The sequence below is a fragment of the Rhinolophus hipposideros genome, assembly GCF_964194185.1.
Source record: "Rhinolophus hipposideros genome assembly, chromosome: 3".
NCBI lineage: Eukaryota > Metazoa > Chordata > Mammalia > Chiroptera > Rhinolophidae > Rhinolophus > Rhinolophus hipposideros.
This window is the reverse complement of record NC_138049.1, coordinates 102,302,939-102,324,020: the sequence shown is the minus strand read 5'-3', so window position 1 is coordinate 102,324,020 and position 21,082 is coordinate 102,302,939. Positions and strand designations below refer to the sequence as shown.

At 53.6% G+C, this 21,082-nt stretch overlaps 1 protein-coding gene across 1 annotated transcript in view; it reads right to left on the bottom strand.

Moving 5' to 3' along the window:
• Positions 1–21,082, bottom strand: part of CPNE5 (copine 5) — a 91,627-nt gene that overhangs the window by 17,607 nt on the left and 52,938 nt on the right. Inside the window, exons 10-13 of the mRNA XM_081040344.1 lie at positions 17,045–17,148; positions 12,458–12,562; positions 4,960–5,001; positions 2,891–2,966 (exon numbers count right to left, since the gene is read on the bottom strand). Coding sequence (XP_080896470.1) covers positions 2,891–2,966; positions 4,960–5,001; positions 12,458–12,562; positions 17,045–17,148 — 327 coding nt within the window. The remainder of the gene's footprint in view (positions 1–2,890; positions 2,967–4,959; positions 5,002–12,457; positions 12,563–17,044; positions 17,149–21,082) is intronic.

Below are 21,082 nucleotides of genomic sequence, written 5' to 3'. Positions count from 1 at the left end.
TTTCCACTCTCTAATTATAACTGTTTTAATATTAAAGCAATGTTTTGTTCTCAGATCTTCATGTGAAGTGGCACTGAAGAGACGCCCTGTTTATCCTGAGGTTTCATGCACTCCCCAGCACACACTCCCACCCCCATCCATGTACCAGCCTCTCTAAGCCCTAAGACTGTACCCTGAAGTTCCATGTGTGGGACCAGCGCCCCCTAGGAGTCAGGCCAGGAATCTCCCAGGAAACTCCGTGGGCTGGAGTTCTCCTAAGCGGCCTCCTCTAGCTCTCCTCACACCCCCAGGGTCCCCAGGGCCCCCAGGGCAGGTCTGGTGTCTGCTCTCCTGTGCAAATGGGCAATGAGTGGCTCCCAGGGACCTGGAGCTGCTCTGGCGCTGGGGATACAACATGAGTGAGACACAGTCCCAACTCAGCGGCAGCACCACCATGAAGCAAGGCACGGAGGCTGAGCCGGCATGCAGGTTCAGAGAGCCTTAGATGGTGTGACTGAGCTGAAAGTGGAGTGGGCAGAGGGAAGGGCCGGGGCCAGACCCTAGGGGTTTCCTAGGGGTGTGACATGTGCGTGTACTTATACAGGCCCAACGACTGCAGATTGCAGGTAGCTGAGGCACAGCACCCGTGTGAAGGAGCTCAGACTTTACCCCCTAGGTAAAAGGCCCTGTAGGATCTCAGCTGGGGTGGGGGTGTCTGTCTGAATTTCCTCCCTGCTCCTCTGTGCGAACCAGGCAGAAGGTGGATACACAACTAGGTTGGCAGCTGGGCAGCGATAGGGTCAGGTGACCATTTTGGAGGAGCACTCCGGTTACTGAGTGGAGGACGGAAGGTGGGAGGGCCTTCAGGGGGCTGCTGCAAAGCTCCCCCACGGGGGCGATGACAGTGAGGGTAGATGGGAGTCAAGGAGACAAGTCAGAATATTCAGGTGGTAGTAGGAGTAGGGTGCAGTCATGGATGGCGAGGGGCCACAAGTGTCGAAGATGGCTCCCCTGCTGCTGCGCCCCCATGATGACAGCACAGGCTGGCCAGGGGGAGGGGAGGGCTGCGGGGACATTTTACCCAGTGCATTCAGTTTGGGAAGGCCGGATCTGAGGAGTGGCCAGCAGACGGCTGGACATCCAAGTCAGACACCCAGCGTGATGCCAGGGCCCAAGATGAGGGTCTTCCCTGGCAGAAGCCTGTTCTCTCTTCAGGTGGCTCTGACTCTAGAAAGGCCTTCCAGAGCCTACACGGGCCTCCCCCGCCCCACAGTGCAAGGCCTGCTCCAGGGCTACCCAAGTTTAATTCCTTTTCCACCTGATGGCATTTCGATGTGTGGAGACAGCACTTCTGCTTCCCAGCTCTGCAGTTTCTCTTGTCAACTGCAAAGGAGCAGGGATCCACGACCAAGAAAAGAAGTCAATCCAACCTTTTCTGCTTTTCGCCTGAGAAATTACGGCCTCTTCTGAGTCTGTCAAGCATCCTTAGAAGCCAAACTCAAAGAGATCTGACCCCTTCCCTTCCCTAAAACTCTCCTTAAAGGAGGCCAAAGAAAAGCAGAGCCTGCTTCTCTCTGCCTGGGTGGGGGGACAAAGAAGGTCTTTCCCTTTGTCGATGCAGAACAGAAAGCAATTAACTGGGAGGATCCTAGCGCTTTCAAAGAAATTCACCCATGCTCCGTCTTCACAATAGCCTTGTTCATCTGAAAACAGTGTGTGGATGTCTCGTAAGCACCTACTGTGTGCCCAGGAGGGCCCAGACCAACAGAAAGGGAGGCAAGTGAGAAGGCTGTCACCTGCCCTTGGGGAGCTTCAGTCCAGTTGGAACACAAGACCTGCCCACTCAAAACAGAGACCCAGGGTGAGGGAGTGGAAGTATGGAAGGGCTCGGGTTCACTGATGGGAGTCAAAGCCAGCTCTTCAACTTCACCCGCTGAGGGGCTGCTAATGTAAGGATAGAGCCAGTTTGTAAGAAGGTTGTAAAACGGAAATCTCCTGGCATACAGGAGCTCCACAGATGCTACTATAAGACAGCTGACATCACGCTCACTTGGGGCCAGGCATTGTTCTAGTAACTTATTTACTTCCCCATGTGCATGGCAGAGCAGTTCGGGAACTTAGCCAAGGTCCCATGGCTAGTACGTGGTAGTCAGACCTTGAGCCCGAGCAGTTATTCGGGTTTTGAGTAGCTGCAGTTTAGCGGCCTGGCACGAACAGAGCTGTCCATGAAGTTCAGAAGAGGGAGAGAGCATAGAAGGCACCATGGCTGGGCAGGACAGCACTGAGTAGGAGCTGAGCTGGATCTGGAAGACGGGAGGGTACCCCGGAGAGAGCACACACACAAGCAAAGGCTCAGCTGCAGAAACAGTCCCTTGAGGTCACACGCTATTATCTCCAGAGAGATTGGGTGCTTTCTCCAAGGTTCTCCAGGTCTAGATAGAGGTATCCTGACTCCTGTTCTTCTGAGCCTCTCCTTCCAGAAAAGGTAACAGTCAGTAGGCCTTGAAACTATTCTAATTGAAGGCAGAGGGCCACCTTGAACTCAGGACCTTGAGTCTCAGGTTCAGAACCTTCTGATACTGTCCTCTACTTTCTGCCCCACCCCCACTCCTATCCCCTCACCTTCTTGGAAGTACTCTTTGGGGGAGGGCACTGTAACTCAGTGATTGAAGTCAGATCCGCCTAGGTTGTCTGTCTCTTGATTCTGCCACTTGCTGAACCATGGGTCTTTGGACAAGTCCCCTAATTTCTCTGAGACTCAGGTTTCCTAACTCTGAGGATTGGACAATAACACCCACCTCACAGGAAAACCGACAAAAACCCTAGGCCTGCACATGCCTCACTGTAGTCCTTAGTGAGTGGGAGCTATGTCTCATCAGAGCAACGCCCAGACTTCGAGTGTCCTCCTCACCTCATAGATGTTGAATTGGCTCTGCCCGCGGGCCAGCTCCCGGTAGCTGGTTGTGAACTCCCCAATGAAGTCATGGCTGCAAGAGAAGGCTGCTGCTGAGACCACGAGGCCCAGGCTACGCCCCGCCTCTGCCCATCTCCCCACCTCTCGCATCCCTCCCCCTGGCTCCCAATTCTGCCCAGGTCTCTTTTCCAGGGACACACACCAGCAGAGAGGCTGGGTCCCTGGGAAGAGTCCAGTGTCACCCATGGAGCAAGAAACCCAACAACGGTCACGTAGAGCGGGACCCTGGAAAATGGGACCCACTTCTACTTGCATTTTTGTTTGAATAAACCAGCAACAAAAGGTATTTGGGGGGACAACTGAGGGAGACTTGAATATGAAATGAATATTATATGGTATTCAAGAATGATTATTCAATGTGTCAGGTGTGCTAATGGCATTCATAGTTATGCAGAAAATGCCCTTATTTTTTAGACATTCCCAATGAGGTCTTTAGCGAAAAAAATACCACGATGTCTACCATTGAAATTACATCAATAACATAAAGCAAATACGGCAACATGTAACCCTGTTCAACTCAGGTGACAGGCTTAAAATTGTTCATTAAGCTCTTCTCTCTACTTTGCTGTGTATTTGACATTTTTCCAATAACATTTTTTGAAAAGACTATTAGCACTACATCCATCCAGGCAGCTGGGGGTGTTTTCTGCAGTGCCTGCACCTCCTGGGGCAATGCGTGTGTTTGTTAAGTGCAGTAAAACCTTGTACAAAGCAGAACTCCCACCTCCCCTGTGGTGGGCTGCCTGACCTTCCCATGCTGGCTTGGAATACCTGTTGGAGACTGAGACCCAGGAGGTGTCCGCAGGGCCTTGCCCCGCCTTGAGCCTGCACTGTGTTTTGACTACATATTTACTGCTCTCAGAGTGCGAGTATGAGCTCCTTGGTGGCAGGAACCAATGGCATTTGGTGGCTGTCCCCAGTTCTCCCTGCTAAAAGAGAAGTATGGGGAACTCCAGGGTAAGATGAGGCAAATCATGGGTGGAAACATGAAGCTGACTTGTGTATGATGTGGTTAAAGAGGAGAGGAGAGGAACAGAGGGAGGTAAGGGACGCAGTGCGGCTGCTGGCAGTTCTCTGTAGGAAGGTCCCAGGGGAAGGCAAGCTCCCTGGAAGGGGCCTGGGCCTAGCTTAGAGCTGTGTTCTCATGGCCCTCTACAATATCCTGTCTACATCACTGACTTGAGGGGTGCCAATAGAAATTATGGCACCCCTCTACGACACCCCTTGACAGTGCCATAGAATGGCGGGGTCACAAACGTCAGGATGACACATTTGGATTTGGTTCAACAGACAAGTAAGAGGAGCCAGTGAGGGTTTTGGACTAAAGCTGTAAGAGGCCTGTTCTTGTCCTCATCTATGAATTCCTAGCGACATTGGCTCCTTGGGGGCACTTAGATTCACAAAAGAGGAGGGCACTGGCCTTCCAAAGTCCCCGAGCGGGAACCGCCCTCCCACGGCCAGCCTTGGCCCTTCCAGGCACCGCCTCATGCATTCCCTTCCCATTGCTCACTCCCTCAGCCCCTGACCCCGGCAGATGGCTCCTCTGAGGAGCCGAGGGCCTCCCCACTAGATTGTGGGGCATCTGAGCTCATCTACAGCCTGGTCACCCCTCAAGACTTAGCTTCCCACAGAGAATGTATCAACGAATGCTCAGGGCATCACTACTATCTATACTTAAGAACATGCACATTTCAGAAAATCCTAATTCTTCCCAAAGGTGGGGCTATTTTAGGCACTGGCTGGCTGCTAGGCAGTTATCTGAGGAAAAGAGGCCTATGCGCTTTGCACTATGTCCTGTAGTACAGAGGTCGTCTGGTGCCTCAGTGGAGCTGGGCAGGGACAAGTCACGAGGGCGGTAGATGCCCCACAGGAAAATCCAGGCCCCCTCACCCCAGAGCTGCCCTGAGTAGAGGCCTGCGTGCAGCTCTCCCCACGTGAGTGCAGGGCCCAACCTCCCCCAGGGGCTGCCCCCATCTCTGCTCACCTCCTGCTTTCTGCCTGCTTACCTGCCATCTCGATCCCAGTCGTACACCTCTACCTTGATGGTCCTGGAAAGCAAAGGGCCCGTGGTGGGTTGGGCTTGACCCAGCACCCACAGGACCTGGGCCAAAGGGGATGCGGGGACAGCCACCAGAAGGTTGGGGCCCTTCTCGTGCTCCCAGACTCTTGATGATAGGCAGCAGCCCAAGAGGCAAAGGAACCATCCTGAGGCCTTTCAGCAGAGATCTTCCGGACAGGCGCAGCCCCAGAGCTGTGTGAGAACTTCCCGGAATTTCAGGGAGGATGTGGAGCAACAGCCTCAGTGTACCCCTTTTTCTTGGCCACCCCAGAGAGGGCACTGGTCCCAGCATGAAGCCATACTGTGACTGTATCGGGGTTGGGACCATCATAGTGGGAATGGGCTGCTCCCTGGATCTCAGGCCTGAGCAGGGGGACTCTCCTAAGGAGGGGTAACAAGAATGCATGGGGGACCCCGAGGTCCAAGGAGTCTGAGTGGTGGGGAGCCAGTCCTGCATGTCAGGGATGGGCCCAGGGGCCCCGACTCAGGCATAGCCTGCTGAGCTGTTCCATGCCATGACTGGCTCCTGAGTGAGGGTGTAATTATCTTCACATTTTAGCCTGGCTGCTTTAATTAGTTTGTTTTGACTCCTGTGCATGGGGCTGGGCTCTGGGAACCCATTTTATTTTTAGCCCGTCTCCATAGCAACAGGCTAGGACCAGAGTCTGGAAGAGGGAGGTGGAAGGCTGCAGGTTAACCCTTGGTGCCAGTGGTCCTCCAGTGATGCCCAGGGATGGGGGAGCTGCCAGGGTCCCACTGCAGGGTCAGGCTCTGGGGAGGTGGGAGTGTATGGGGAACTCAGGTCTCCAGCCTTCAGTTCTAAACGGCTCACGCAGAGGTGGCTGCCTGGGCCTGTCTGCCATTAACACAGCATCTTGCCCCAGGCGTCTCCTTGGGTCTCTTAAGGCGTCGGCCTTGGGGCTCCAGAAGGAGGCGCTGTCTCCCTTCAGATGAGCTTCCGTGGGGCAGTGGTGGGGGTGGGGTGTGGATTTGCCTGTATCAGGGCAGACACTGTTCTGGAATGAAAGAATGCCCTGTAGGTTGTGTACCAGCTGGATTTTTGTCACTAACATGTAAAATGGGCCAGGCATAGACACCTGCCATGTAAAGGAATCTTTTAAATTCTTGTGAAAAAGCAAAAACCAACAATTCTTGTGGCAAGAAACACAAAATCTAGGTCCCTGAAAGTGGGCTGGTGAGCTGGAAAGAGGCTGGAGTGTGGACCTGCATGCCGGCTGTGAGAGCTGGAGATGTCACAGCCTCTGAGCCACAAGCCAGTGTTTTAAAATAGGGCTAACACTGGTCTTACAGAATCGCTGCAAAGACAAGTCGGTAAAACCTGTGTGCCAGGCAGGTCTCTATAAAAGTGCCCCTTTCTATTCACTTTAGCATTCAGGCATGCTCAGATAGTTTTCCATATGAATTTTACTTAAATCAGGGACCGCTAAGGCTGGGTAACTTCCGGGGATGACAAGGCTGGAAGTGATCTTAGTGGAGCTTTTCAGGCACCCAGACCCCCAGACCCAGTTCTCTGCAGCTCTGGGCAGGGCCCAGGAATCTGGGTTAAAGACGTCCCAAGTGGCTCTGCTGTGCATGTTCTGGGGTGACGGCCTCCAGCCCCCTCGTTCTCAGATGGGGAAACTGAGCCTTAATGGTACCCAGGGCCTTGCCCAGAGTTACACAGCTGGTGAGGAGCCTTCCACAATGCTGAAGTCTCCCAGTCCTTCCCCAGAACCCCCCAGCTCTGCAGGGGACCTTCAGGGACCCCAGCAAGGAGTGCCTCTCTGTGGACCACCTACACCAGTCCCTCAGTGACTGGATCAATGACAGCTACATGCTCAGAAGCTGCAAGAGGACCCCAGTCACAGCCTTGGATACCAAAAACAATCACTGGGGAGATTTTTAAATAATCCCACAGCAAGCTGGCACCGGTGGTTTGAAAAGTCCCCTGGCTGATTCTAATGTGCAGCCAAAGCAACTGAGCTCTCTGCATGACAGCATTGGTTTTCAATCTTGGTTGCATATGGGACCCCCTGTGGAGCCTTAGCAATCCTGATGCCAATGCCACACCCAGAGATTCAGAACCATTGGGTCTGGGGTGCACCTGGGCAGGGGCATTGTTGAAAGCTCCTCAGCGGATTTGAACTTGCAGCTGAGGTTGAAATCTCTGAGTGTGAGATTCTGTGCAATATCAAGGCTCCAGGTAGGCTGCAGCCTGGGGGTCTGATTAGCTTAGAGTCCGCAAACTCCAGCCTTGGTTGTGGCTGTGACTGGGAGAAGGAGGGGAAGGAAATGCTGCCCAGAGACAGGGGAAGGCAGTCGCAGAAGCCAGACACAGCTGTGACTACTCTGCTGACAGTTTTGTCACTGTCCATCCCTGGCAGTTGCCCCAGGTCACCTCATGTGCCCCTTGTGGTCTGCAGACCTTGGCTCCCAACCCCTTAGTATAGGCCCAACAAAGGCTCGTGTCAGACCAACTGTGACTTCCGGGGACAGCACCCAAGAGAAGGGGCTCCTGGGTGTGGGACAATGAAATGGGCCTCTGTTGCCTACAAAATGAACATCAAATTGGCATAAAAAGGCTCAGACATGGAGCCCCTAGTTTGGGATGCAGTGAGGTGGGCAGGGAAAACATGAGCTGTGGGACAGGCAGCCCTGGGTGGCAGCCCCAGCTCTCCAGCTACCAGCTGTGTGGCCCCATGCAACCGGTTAGCCTTCGGACACTCTGCTACGCCTCTGTAAACGGTACCATTGCACTCACTTGGGAGCTTCTGTGACATGTCAAGTACATCATCCCCACAGTCCGCACTGGACACGTGTCGTTCTGTTCCATCTAAAACACTCAAGCCTTTTTTCCAAGCTCCTGTCTCCCAAACAATTCCCATTCACCACAAAAATGTCAGCTTCACGAGACCAGACATTTTTATTTTGTTCACTGCTACCTCTTGAGCTTTGAGAACAGTGCCTAGCATATATTAGGTAATATAAAGAGTATTCTTAAGTATCTGCTGGCTGACTAAGATCTCCCATCAACGTTGTGAAGTGGGCCACACAGTAACCATACCCTCCTTCCCCCAAATTACAAAGGGAGGTCCAGAGTGTGTGCCTTTCCCCAAGTCACACAGCTGGTCAGTAGCAATGCCAAGCCTCGGGGTGGGAGCCAGTGTCCTGTAAGTCTCTGGACACCTGGGCCAGAGTGACAGGGCTGGGCATGTGTGAGCGTCTGCAGGCAAGCAGGGATGAGGGACGCTGGCAAAGACGCCAGGCTTCCCTCCCAGCACCCCCAGCAGCGCCATTATAGTCTCCTCTGAGCCAAGCTGCAGGACTGCCTCCTAAATGAGCCCCTCATTTAGGCAAGAGGAGGAAGTACATTTCGCTGCTGCTTACAAGTCATGAAGGCTGACAGGCCCTGAGGGGTTCACCCTAAACTGACAGTCAGTCCCACACTCCCAGGGGCAGGCGACACTGGATGGTGGGGCTCTGTGTACCCCCAGGCTGCAATACAGTGGCTTCACCTCCTCTGCCTGAGCTCATTCTGCAGGTGTGAGCTGGGATGAGAAGGCACCCCTCGTGGAGGTCCCACATACTGGCCTGGCCCCTCCTGGTGTTCAGCGGCTGGTGAGGTTCAAAGGAGAAGTAACTGGAGATGTGAGAGCACGCAGTGCCCTCTCTGGGGGAGGATCCAGTAGCCTTAACACCTTCTTAAAATTCATTCATTCAACATCAAGGTGTGAGTGAATGAGTGACAGCAGCCCAACCACGGGGAAGCTGGTTTAATGGGGACAAATTCTCAAGGGATAGAATGGTTAAGGAGAAAGTAGGGGGAATTCAGGGAAGGCAGCGGAAGTGCTTCTTGTCATCACCCCACTTCACCCCCCTGGAGGGCTGGACGGGCTCTGATCCTGATGCCATTTCCTCTGACTCCAGCTCTGCTCAGCTGGATCGCTTGGGTTTGGCCTCGTGGGGACTGGAGACAGGAATGCAGGGGGACCCGAAACCCGAGGACCAGCCCAGAGGGGACTGCTGGAAAGGAGAAATGTATCTTCTCCTTGCCTGGCAAGTTACATAATCTCTGGTCCTCAGTTTCCCCGTCTGTGAAGTGGGCGTGCCACCAGTACCCGCCTTCTAGGGTTACTGTGAAATTTAAATTCACAAAATAAGATAATGTATTCAAACCACTTAGGACACAATTTGGCCCCTATCCTAAAGACTCACTCAGTAACCTTAATAATATGAACTGGTTTCCACCCCCATCATTCCAAGAGAACTGCCCCTTCTCAGCAGATCTCTCCTTCTCACCCTCCTGGCCCTTTTTCACCAGCGTAGGCGATACTTCTGTTTGAATTCCCCTCAGCCCCTGATCATGGTTGCCCTCCTCTTGGTTCCCTCCTATCTCTCTGACCATCTCCTCTTCTTTCTCTGCCCCTGACCTGTGGGCCCACAGGGCCTCCCACCCCTGACCTCTGCCACCCACCCCACCAGGACTCCCAGGCTTGTGTCCTCCTCTCTCCTTAGCAGAGCACTGCTGTGCCAGTCCCACAGCCACCTCCTCTGGCTCTGTCACACTTCTCATTCCTGTCGGTGTATCATCTTCTCTTGTCCCCCACGCTCCAAACTCTAACGATCGCTCCGTCTCTTTCACTCCCATATCCAGGCAGATGTCAAGGCCTTTTGCTCCTTCCACCTCCAGTCTCAGAGCAGACCTGCCTCGCCTGTGCCCCTGAGCCAGCCTCTCACAGAGCCCGCCTCCAAACACACCGCACTCACAACCTGTCTCGGTCATTTGTCAACAGAGCATTGAGGTGAAAACACAGATTCTAGAGCCAGCTGCCTGGGTCCAAATCCTGGTTCTAGCAGTGGCTGGCAGGAAGATACTGGGTGAGTTACTTCACCTCTCTGGGCCTCAGTTTCCTTACCTGTAAAGTGGGGGATAGTGTTAGTACCTTTTTCAGAGGTGGTACTAATTGTGAAGAGGATTCATTTTGTTCATATACATACATTACCACAGACGTGCTACAGGAAGCTCTGCTATTATTATTTGTCTCCCAGCCTGGCCTGGGAGCAATTTAAGAGGGAGGCTTGGATCTGACAGCTCAGTATGCCCACAGCTCCCAACATGGTGCCGGGAGCCTGGCTGGCATGGAAGACATGGCTGCTGGATTCAACTGAATGTGTTCTGTGAGGCTTTAAGAGGTGCCTTCATCCTTTTCCTGCACAAGCCCACCCACTCCCCAGCTCCCACCCTGAGAGGGCCTCCCAGACGCCTGTACTTCCTAGGGCTGTTGGGTATGTGGGTTCGCCTAGGGCTCCACACAGAACGGCCTGCTCATTTTCACCAAGCCAATGTGACACGCCCGGCCCCCTCCATTAATCCTGCTGTCAATCATGTCACGGTCAGTCTGTTCCCAGCCAGCCTGGAGGGAGACAAGTCAGGGACTCAGCCTGGGAGGGGGGATGGGAGCCTGCCTGAGCTCTCCCTACCACCTGTATCCTCGCCTCCTCCAATGGCTGAACAGTGAACCCAGGCCTCTGGCGGGCCTCTCACCATCCCTAACGAGGCTGGGTTCTGAGACCCTGGAAGCCACTCCCTAGGGATGCAGGATTGTGGGGGGTCAGCTGGACTCCCAACAGTCTCTGGGGAGTGGGGCTGGAGACCCAATTCCTTCCACCTCATGAGACTTAAACTGCCACGCTCTCCCATTCTCCAACCTTGAATTTCCTCTCCCTTCACTTCCATCTTTCTCTATCCCTACCATTCTTTCTACGCCTGTCTCCAGGAACTGATCCTGCAGCCCTCCCTGAGTCCCCTTTAGACTCTACTGTCCCAACCCCTCTGTCTTCCCACTCCAGAAGTCCCAGGACCAGGCCAGACACGTAACAGGTTCGTTTGGCTACAATGCCTACTTTCGTCTCCGGTCTCATTTTGCAGTTACTTAGCTATCTGAAATACATGTGAGCACACGTGAGCTCCCTATGGTTAGACTACAAAGTCCCTGAAGCTGGCAATGAGGCTACATTCCCTTGAATGCTGCACAGCTGGAAGTGTAATGCTGAGCACATCGTAGGTGCTCAATGACCACCTGTGGAATAGATTGTGGCTTTTCTGTCCCAGCCAGAAAAAGGTGCCACCTCGTCTCCTGGACGAGCAGCCTAACATGGAGAGCGCCAGGGCTGCCTGGAGACCAGACATTTGCTCCTTTCCGCCCCCCTCAGCCCACCCCTCATACCCTGTCAGTTGCCTGCTCCCCGAGAGCCCAGGCCAGTGCCACCAGCCAGGACACTCCAGTGTTCCTGTCGGAGTGGCTAGCAGAGGGCCAGCTTCCTCAACGCTGCCCAGGCAGCCCTACCCGTGAACCCCTGCTAGCTCACCCACCGGCTACAGCAATTGCCAGGAAACAGGCTGGGTTCTTAGGACTGAACACAGACCAACTCCACCCTACAGCTCCCATCTTCCGTGACCCCCACTCCCCTGGCACTTACCATACTTTGTAAGTGTATGTTTCTTTGTGTGATTATTGGATTCATGTCTGCCTCCCCCACTAGATGTGAACTCCACGAGGTTGGGTGAAGGGTAAAGGCTATGTGCTTTGCTCCCTGCTGACTTGCCAGCATCTAGAGCAGTGAGTGGCAGGCACATGATGGGGAGGCAGGAACATCTGTAGATGAAATGCTGACTTTGGTACGTAATTTGTGCACACCAAAGCCTTCTTGTGTAGGTTGTGTCATGTGAACTTCGAAGCAGCCCTATAAGGTAGGAAGACGTTTAAATATCCACTTTACAGACAGGGAAACTGAGGCTCAGGCAGGTCAGTTTGCCCAGATTGACGGAACTTTTTAGCCACAGAGCTGAACAGAAACCAGGTGTGTGGACACTCAGCACTCTACACTCATAAGGCGAGCACGATGACAGCTGGCATATAATAAAGAGGCTGTGTCGCCTCAAAAAGTTCCACGAACTCTCTGTATCCCACCCCTCACCCCATTTATGGCAACTTGGCTGGCAGAGAGTATCTTGGGAGTCCCCAGAGTCCATCTGCCAGGGGCTGGGGACCAGGCCCCCTCTGCATGCTTACGTAGCCTGTATCCAGCCCCCACCAACCCCTCCAGTGGGAACAATGAAAAGACAGGCTGCTGAGCTCCAAGCCCAGACACCCGACGCCCATCCCCACCGGGGATGGAATTCCAGGCACCTCCCATCCCCCCAGCCTGGGGAAGTTCCCACCGATGGGGGTGCCAGACTGGGAGGAAAGAGTGGGGGGGCTGCGAGGAGATAAAGGGGAGAGGGGGAGTGGGAGGGGAGGGCAGGAAGGCTCACCGAGTCCCACCCTATGCAGGGCCATGGCACACAGCCCCAGGAGGCTGTGCTCACACTGAGGGCACTGCCCACGTCAGTGCAAACCACGCCTCCTGCATCTGCACTGGGCAGGGACATTCTGTCTGCTCACCGGTCATAGTCCCCATTGCACAGCGCTCGCACAGGAATGGAGAAAGTTTGCCAGACTGGGTTTAGGGTGTTCTTCATGACCTCGGTCTTGTGGCAAATGGTGAACCTGGTGAAGAAGAGAGGGAAGGTGTCAGGCCCCAAGCCAAGGGAGGCAGAATCCAGGTCAACAACGGGGCCAGTTGGTTAATCTACGCAGTTGCCAGACAGTAGAAAGTGTGGCTTCATGAGGTAATGAGCTGCCTGTCACTAGCGGCATCCATGCAGAAACCAGATGGTCATTTCCTGGGGGTGCTGCAGAGAGGCTTCCTGCATGGGTGGAGGTGGGGTCAGGAGGCTCTGGTTCTGGGGCCTGCTCTCTGTGTGACCTTGAGCCAGCCTGCCCCAAGGCCAGGCCTCTTCCCTCTAAACCCAGGGGGTTGGCCACTATCAGGTATTCTTCCTCTGAGATCCACGGACGGATCTGTGGTGGAGCTTTAGTGGTCCATGAACCCCTGAACCTGTCAGTGAAATCGAGTGTCTTGAGCTTCGTATGCTTCCTGTTCCCTTTACGGCAGCACTCTCCCCGGATTTCCATGTTCATGGGTCACCTCCTCACTTCCTGCCTGTCTTTACTCAAATGTCACCTCTCTGACATGAGTACCTGCCCTGAGCACCTTATTTAAAACTTACAACCCTCTGGCCCCCTGACACCGACATCCCTGGTCCCCTTCCATATTGTTTTTACATTTCACCTGTCACTGTTTGACATTTCACATAGTCTATTTTTCTCCTTATTTATTTTATAGTCTGTCACTAAAATGTAGGCTCCATAAGGGCAAGGGTTTTGTCTTCTTTGATCACTGGTATATCTCTAGTGGCCAAAACAGTGCCCGGCATTTAGCAAACATTCACTAAATACTTTTTTCTAAATTAATGAATAATTGTATTTCTCAGAGGAGAGTTTCCATAGCTTTCCCTGGCATTTCAAGCCAGAGAATGAAAGCCCCTGGCTGGGATGATCTCTAAGACCCTTTCAGCGTTTCCAGTCTGAATCCATGAGCTGGCTTTGCAAAGTAAAAGTACGTAATTGGCTTATCCCAGCTGGGCCCCCATCCAGAGTCCCTGACCATTCCCCACACCATGCCTGGCTGGCCCCATCCCGGAAGCCTGCCCTGACCATACAGAGGGTTAGCTGGGAGCCAGAGTAGAGCTGGGGCCAGAGGTCCATCCCCCGGAGATTTCCTAGCATCCATCTCCGGGCTTGGAAAGGTCACCCAGGAAGGTGCCCAGGCTCTGCCCGTGCCCACACAGCCTGTGCCATTTCTTTTCTGGCAATTTTCAAGTCAAAATGTCATTTCTGTCACTGAGGCTCAGCATTTCTCTTCTCTGCTCCTTCTCGCCCACCCACTGGAGTGTAGAGATACATGTGGGAGACCTCCCCACACACCCAGAGCTGGTGAAGACAACAGGAATAGGACAGAGAAAGGAGGGGCCACAGCTGCCCATGGCTGGGGCAGGCACGTAGGGCAGGAAGAGGAGGCAGAAGGGAGAATCAGGAGCAGCAATGGGCAGTGAAGCCAGGTAGGTTCCCACTGCACAGAAGCGCTAACCACTCAGAGCCTCCCCCCACCCCCAAAACAGTCACACACATCTGCGTGGACCCTCCAACCTCTCCATCCCTTTGGAACCACTGCCTTCTCTGTCTCCTCTCCCTGCCAGCCAAACTTCCTGACCAGGTCTTCTAAGCGGTGAGCCTGATTTCTCCCCTACTTGTTTATTCCTGAGCCCCGTGTAGTCTGGTTTCTGTTTCAGACTCATGCCTGAAACTGCTTTCTTTAAGCTCCCCCACCCCCACCTCCACACACACACACCAAATCCACAGGCCCTTCAACTTCCTGCTGCACTTGCCGTGGGGGACTAAGCCCTACTGTGGAAATGGTCCTTGCCATCATCTCACAACTCCACTCAATCCATTTTGACACAAACTCAGAGCTGGCGTGGGAAAGCGTTAACCACTGGGGCCAGACAGATGTGGGCCCCGTCCCAGAGCTGCTATTCATCAGCTGGGCCACCCTGAGGAAATGACTTTCTCTCTTTGAGCTCCCCTCTCACTGTAAAATGGGGTAAGAACAGTAGCTGCTGGCCCCGTTCTAATTACCCGTATTAACTCCTTAATCCTCACAGCAACCCTGCGAGCTGCTGCCAGTGAGGTGTGAGGATTACCCCCCAGGGCACACCACGAAACCGAGCTCGCAGCTTAGCGGCACATCCAGAAGGAGCCTACTTCCATTTAAATTAACTAAAATGAAATGAAATGTAAAACACAGCACCTCTGTCACATGAGCCGCATTTCAAGGGCTTAACAGCCACATGTGCCTCATGACGAGCATACTGGACAGCGAGATACAGAACACTTCCTTCATCCCAGAAAGTTCCACTGCGATAGAAACTTGCCTGAGTTACACAAGCTGGTAATCGGCAGCGTGTGGCCGGGCCCAGCAGGCAGCATGGTGGAGCCCGCTCCCCACCATCACATGCTTACTCCCAGACCAGTGACTGGATTGAGTAAGACGAGGTAGGCACAGTACCAGGAGCACAGTGTGACATTTCACTCCCCTGGTACCCTCACTGACCTTCCTCCCATCCTCTTCCTCCTAACTGGCGGTGTCTCCCAAACCTTCCACTCTTCTCCTCACACCCTGGGTGACTGACCACTCTGCTCTCACCAGCTCAGCCTCGGACCTGTGCACCTGCCCCTTCGCAGGTGCCTACTCACTAGCCCACCTCTCAGGGACCTGTGGATGGGTTTCTGCGCTGCCCTGGGTGGCCCCGCTGGAGAGATTCGGCCTGTGTTTCAGGTGAAACTCGCCCCCAGATAAACTCCCATTGCCCCCCACCCTGTGACCAGCTCTTTTGACATCTTCAACAGTTGGGGTCCCCCACAGCTCCACTACCAGGGAGGAGGCTGTGACCATGTCCTGCTGAGTGAGGTCTCCACTATGGCCCTTTGCCCCCATCCTCCTCTCCCCCTTGCTCCCCTGCATTTTCCCAGCACAGCTTGCCCGGGCGCTCAGCACCTCCCACCTGTTCACGTGTCAGTCACCAGTCTCTCCCTTTTCCCCGCCCCCTCCCCATCCATCCTACACATCTCTCTGCTAGAACAATCATGGGCAAACACTTTTTGCAACACACCCCTTTCCTGCTCCCAAACCCAAATCCCTCCCTCCCCCTGGCCAGCTGGCCCCACCTGTAGACAAGCCCAGGGTGACCTGGCATTGCCTCTCTGGAGGTGACCTGTTGTGGATATTGCCATGGACACCTAGAACTAGAACGTCATGCGGGCCTTTCCCTCCCTCCCTCCAGTCAAGTCAAAGTCAACAAGAATTATTTAAAGAAATTCTGCTGGGAGTCCTTTGGTGAGACAAAGAATCCTTTTGTTATGCAAATGAGCATACCTAATTTCCCTTGTTTTTGTACGGTTCGGGTTTAAAAATCAGTTTTCCCTTGAACTGAAACACACCTCCTCCCTGACGCTCCCCTGCCCCCCAACACACACACACACACACACACACACACACACACACACACACTCACACCCAGAATTTCAGAATCAAGAGGAACCTGGCAGAGAACTTTCTGTATCTGCTCAGGGCACACTTGCTTTACACTTGCCTTTTCTCTAGCCTGTTATTCTTCCCTGCTCCTCCCCTGGACCCATTTTCTTCCTCTCCTTCAAAACCTTCCACATTTCCCTTCTCTAGCAGCTTTTTTTCTAATTAACCTCCCTGGCCCCATCACTTCCTGATTCTGCAGAATCCCAGCCATAAGTGGTCACAGCCTCCCAGAGCTCTGGGGCTTAAAGAGACTGTGGAGACCACCTAATCCAATTGGTTCATTCTACTGATGAGAAAACAGGCTCAGAGAGGGGGCATGACTGCCTGGGGTCACACAGTGGGCTGGTGGAGAGGACACAGGCCCCCCATCCTCAGCCTGGAATCTGTCCCTCTGTAAACATCACTGACCTACATTTGCCAACATGTTGTGTTTCCAACACATGGTGGGTGGCTTCTAGATTAGAAGAGGAGAGGAGGAGATGGGACTTCGAAGAAATGTAGACTTTTGAATGGAGCCTATGGTGAGGTAAGGGGCTGGGTGGGGAGAGGGGTCTAGATTTGCCAGGCCATAAGTGCCGTAGTGGGGGGACACATGGCAATGGGGTGTTCAGAGGGCTGTGGGTGGAGGAGGACTGGGCTTGGAGATACAGGCTGATTTGTGTGGAAGAAAGAAAGGACGATCAGAGGGGCCCCTCGTTCCCGCCCTAACCCTGTTTTCGTCCACTCCCCCCACCTCCAACATACCTAGCACCCCCCATTGCTGAGGCCCTCAGTGGCACTGCCGGCTTAGAGGTTGCCCCACCCTCCCCGGGCCCACCATGGGCCAGGGCAGCACCTCGGAGCCCTGACTTCCTCCCTGATCCCTGTCCTCCCTAGAGCAGGAGCCCCAGGGCAGCGCAGGGAGGAGGTGGTCTCAAGCCACCCTGCTGGCAAGCTGCCACAACCCATCCATCCGGGACCCCAGAAAGGGGGTGAATTATTGCCAGGGAACTCACGTTCCATCCTCGTTGCTTCTGTAGAACACCAAGAAGGGGTCGGATTTCCCAAAGAAATCTTTCTTATCCAGCTTGTTGGCACAGAACTGCATCGTGGAGACATCCTGATGGGAGGGAGGGAGAACAGAGGGATGAGGTAGGAGAAGGCTGGAGGGCACCCCAATCCCTGTGGAAACATAGCCCCAGGGCCTGACAAATAGAACGCCAGGCACCAAGCCGGTTAGGGAGGGCAGCACCGTACATTGGCCCCACACCTACTATGGGCCAGGCCCTGGGCTAACAGCAGGGTTTCATTTCATCAAATGACCCCACCAGCGGGTCTAGCCAGTCTGCATTGAAGCAGATGCATTCTGGAGCGGGCTGCTTCCATTTGAGTCCTGGCTCTGTTACTTTCTGGCTGTGTGACCTCGGAGCCTCAGTTTCCCTTCTGTAACATGGGGCTGATTATAGTACACACCTCAGAGGGCCGTTGTGTGGACGAGGTGAGAGCAAGTGTATAAAGTGCTTAGCAGAGAGCAGGCACATCGCAGCCACGTGGTCAGTGGTAACGCACATGATTTCACTAATCTGAGTGGCTTAGAGAGGTGAAGGGACCAAGGCCACTCTGAGGTTGTCCTACCAACCCGAAAGCCCTCACTCTGCCCAATCGCCTCACTCCCTTACACTTTGCATGGTTCCGAGAGGACGTGCAAGTTTAGGCATCACTTTTACCCCCCTCCCTCAACTCAAGAGAGGCCCACCCAACTCTCTAAGGTAGATACGGCCGGGACCATGACCCATTCTACAGCTGAGACCTGAGGCTCAGAGCGGGGAGTGACTCCCTCAAGTTCACCAAACAAAGCCCTGGGTTTATGACTCCCCTGACGGGTTCATGGCCCCGCCTGACCCCACACGCAGCCCAAGAGCACAAAGAAGGTACTCAGGCCCAAGTGAGGACCACCGGACTCCTCCCCTCACATGGCACCCAGCTCCTAAGCTCACTGTGGCCGACTGGGCACTGGGCAGAGATGCCCACATGTCCTCCTCTCCACCTACCCCCATGTGGCCTCTTGAACCTGAAAGTTTTGCATCCTGACAAATCAGCTGCCAATGGCCAGAGCTCAGGGCTCTGTCCTGTAGTCCCCAGGGCCTGGTTTGCCTTCAAGGGCCAGGGCCTGTGGGGAAGTCAGCCAGCTTTCTCATGCTGCCCCCTCCTCTCAGTGAAAAAGAGGGTCTCTTGAAATCAGTGTCCTACAGCCCAGTGAGGACCGAAATGGTGGCAGAGGAGAAAGATGTAGCCTCCAAGTTTGAAGGACATCGTCAAAGGTCGGGTGAGGGCGTGTGGTATAAAGAGTAGGAATATTGTCGCTGGAGCCAGGCTGCATCTCTTACTAGCTGTGTGACCTAGGGCAAGTCACTTATCCTCTCTGTGCTCAGTTTCCTCATCTGTAAAATGGTGGTACTGGCAGTGCCTACCTCATACGTTTGTTGTGAGGATGAAATGAGTCAATATGAGGACTGTGTTGGGAACAGTGTAGGGTGCACACTAAGGGCTACGCGCATGCAAACTAGTGTTATATGGACACTTCTCCCCTCCTCCCAGCACAGTGTGTGCGGCCTTGGTCCCGGCCCCACCCCCACTTCCACCATCTCTCACGCCTCCCTTCATGGACATCGGACAATGGGAAACACAGGGCACCCGTCCATTCACTCACCCATTCATTCAACAAACATTTATTAGAGACCTATGTGGGCCAGGCACTAAGCTCAGTGCATTCTTATCAGAGTTAGCCCTCAAAACACTCCTTTATCACTTTTTACTAATGAGGAAGCTGGGGTTGAGAAGCTGAGTAACCTGCCAAGATCACCAGCTGGTAACTGGCAGAGCAAAATTCAACACGTGTGAACTGTTTTCAAAGTCATGCCTCCACCAGCACACCTGCCTCCCAGAGAGAGAAGAGCACATTACAGTTCAGGGGGCCCACTTCCCTGATTTCCTCAGACTCTGGGTGTGTATGGGCAGGGAGAGGCTGGACTCTGGGTAGCCTGGGATGGAAGTGCCTCCTGAAGGGGGCTCTGGGGAGGGGCGGTGCCCAGGTAACCACAGCTTTTATCATGTCGCCCGGCTGAGAGGGAGTTTCCGAGGCCTAGAAACCTGAGGAATCTTAGGGCCTCCGGAGAAATCTAGGACTTTTGACCTGGAATAAGAGAATGGCTGACTCGCTCAGTACTTACTAGATGCAGGACATCTAGGGTAAGGCCTTCTCTTTATGTACATTATTTCACTGATTCCGCAGAAAACCGTATGAAATAACTCCGTTACTCTCCCCCGTTACTCTTCCTCATTTACAGATGAGGAAACTGAGGCTTTCAGAGGTTGTCAATGCCCATGGTCATACAGTGGGTAACCCACAGTGGACTTCAGGTAACCCCTCACCCTCCCAGAGAGATCTCTAGCCTTCTATGTCCTGTCTCTCCCCAGGAATAAGTTCTAATCCCATCCCATGCTGGGTGGAGGGAACAGCTTAAATGCCTCCTTGGGAAGTTCCACCCCATAGCCTAGAAAAGGGAAGAGCCTGGGACCTGGTGGGCTTCTCCCAACACTGGAACAATAAATAGTGGGGCCCAGTGGAAAGAGAAAATGTGGGGTCGTTTGTTCAAAAAGTATTGAGAAATTTCAAGACAGTGACAGCAGAGCGTGACACCAAGAGCAGGCCCTGTGTGACTGCTGCACAGGTCCCAAGCCCCTGAAGCTGGCCCTCTCTTCCCCCCACGGAGGCACCCGGCAGTGACATCAGAAGTAACGGAGAGAGTGTCAGACTCCGCTGAGGAGAACAGTGGAGGCAGCCGGAGCAGGGAAGCCAGGGCTCTCAGTTCTACCGAGTCCTAGCAATCCTTCAAACTCTCTGAGCTTCAGTTTCCTCATCTGTAGAGTGTCGTGCTGGACAGGATGTCCACCACTGTCCCTGTACCCCGGGAAGTTTAGGCTTCAGTGGCAACGTCATGGGGGGGGATATTGGACAGGGGAAGCAGCTGGGGAGGCTCACACTGGGACAGTCTGTGACTCCAGGGCTCCTCCAGCCTCCGGGACATGGCTCGGTTGTGTCTCCAGATGTGACCCCACACATCTGGAGGTCACCTGTGTGACAGCAGTACCTAAGTGAATATAGGTGAGCCACACACAACAACCTGCACTATCAAATAAAGACATATATTTGAAACAACCAAAACAGATGCCACAAAATGCGGGGGCAAACGCTCTTTTTTTTTTTTTTGCATGGTAGGAGAATCCCTCAGGGCCCTGCAAGACCAGGAAGGGGGTTAGAAATGTTAGGGGAAAAAATGAATGTAGAACTTAATAGACAATGCTTCCAGGGCCGTTCAGTGCCCCACTGGGAGGGCCACTGTCCCAGCAGAGCACCTGACAGAGAGAAAAATACAGAGGAGTCAAGGCCACCTGCTTGGAATCCCAGCTCTGCCACCTACCAGCTGAGCGGCCTGAGGCAAGCCACTTAGCCTAAGTCTTGACAGTCTCTAATAAACAGAGTAATACCGCCCTGTGAGCCTGCTGGGAAGACTAAAGAGATGGCATATGTTAAGTACCAGTCCACAGTGCCCAGGGCAGAGCAGCTGTAAGAAGAATAGGAGCCAACACTTACACAGTTCCATTCTCCACTGGACTGGACCATATGAAACTGCCAGCGTTCAGCTACAAAAATGGTAATGCAATTCGGTTCTACCTATTGTGTGCCAGGCACTACTTTTACATCTATTAGTTCACTGAAACTTCTCAATAACCCCACGAGGTAGATAGAATTATTCCTATTTCAAAGATGAGGAAACTGAGGCACAGAGAGATTAACCCTCTTATCAGAAGCACACATCTAGGCAGAAGAGAAGCTGGGATTGGAACGAGACAGTCTGGCTCCAGAGATTAATAACTGAGATTCCAAATGATGACCTCGTATCCCCAGGTAAGTTTAATTATGTTCTGTAGTCTCCATTTGAGAAGTCAGAGAAGTGTGAAATCCATTTTAGAAAGACCTCCTCCATGCAAAC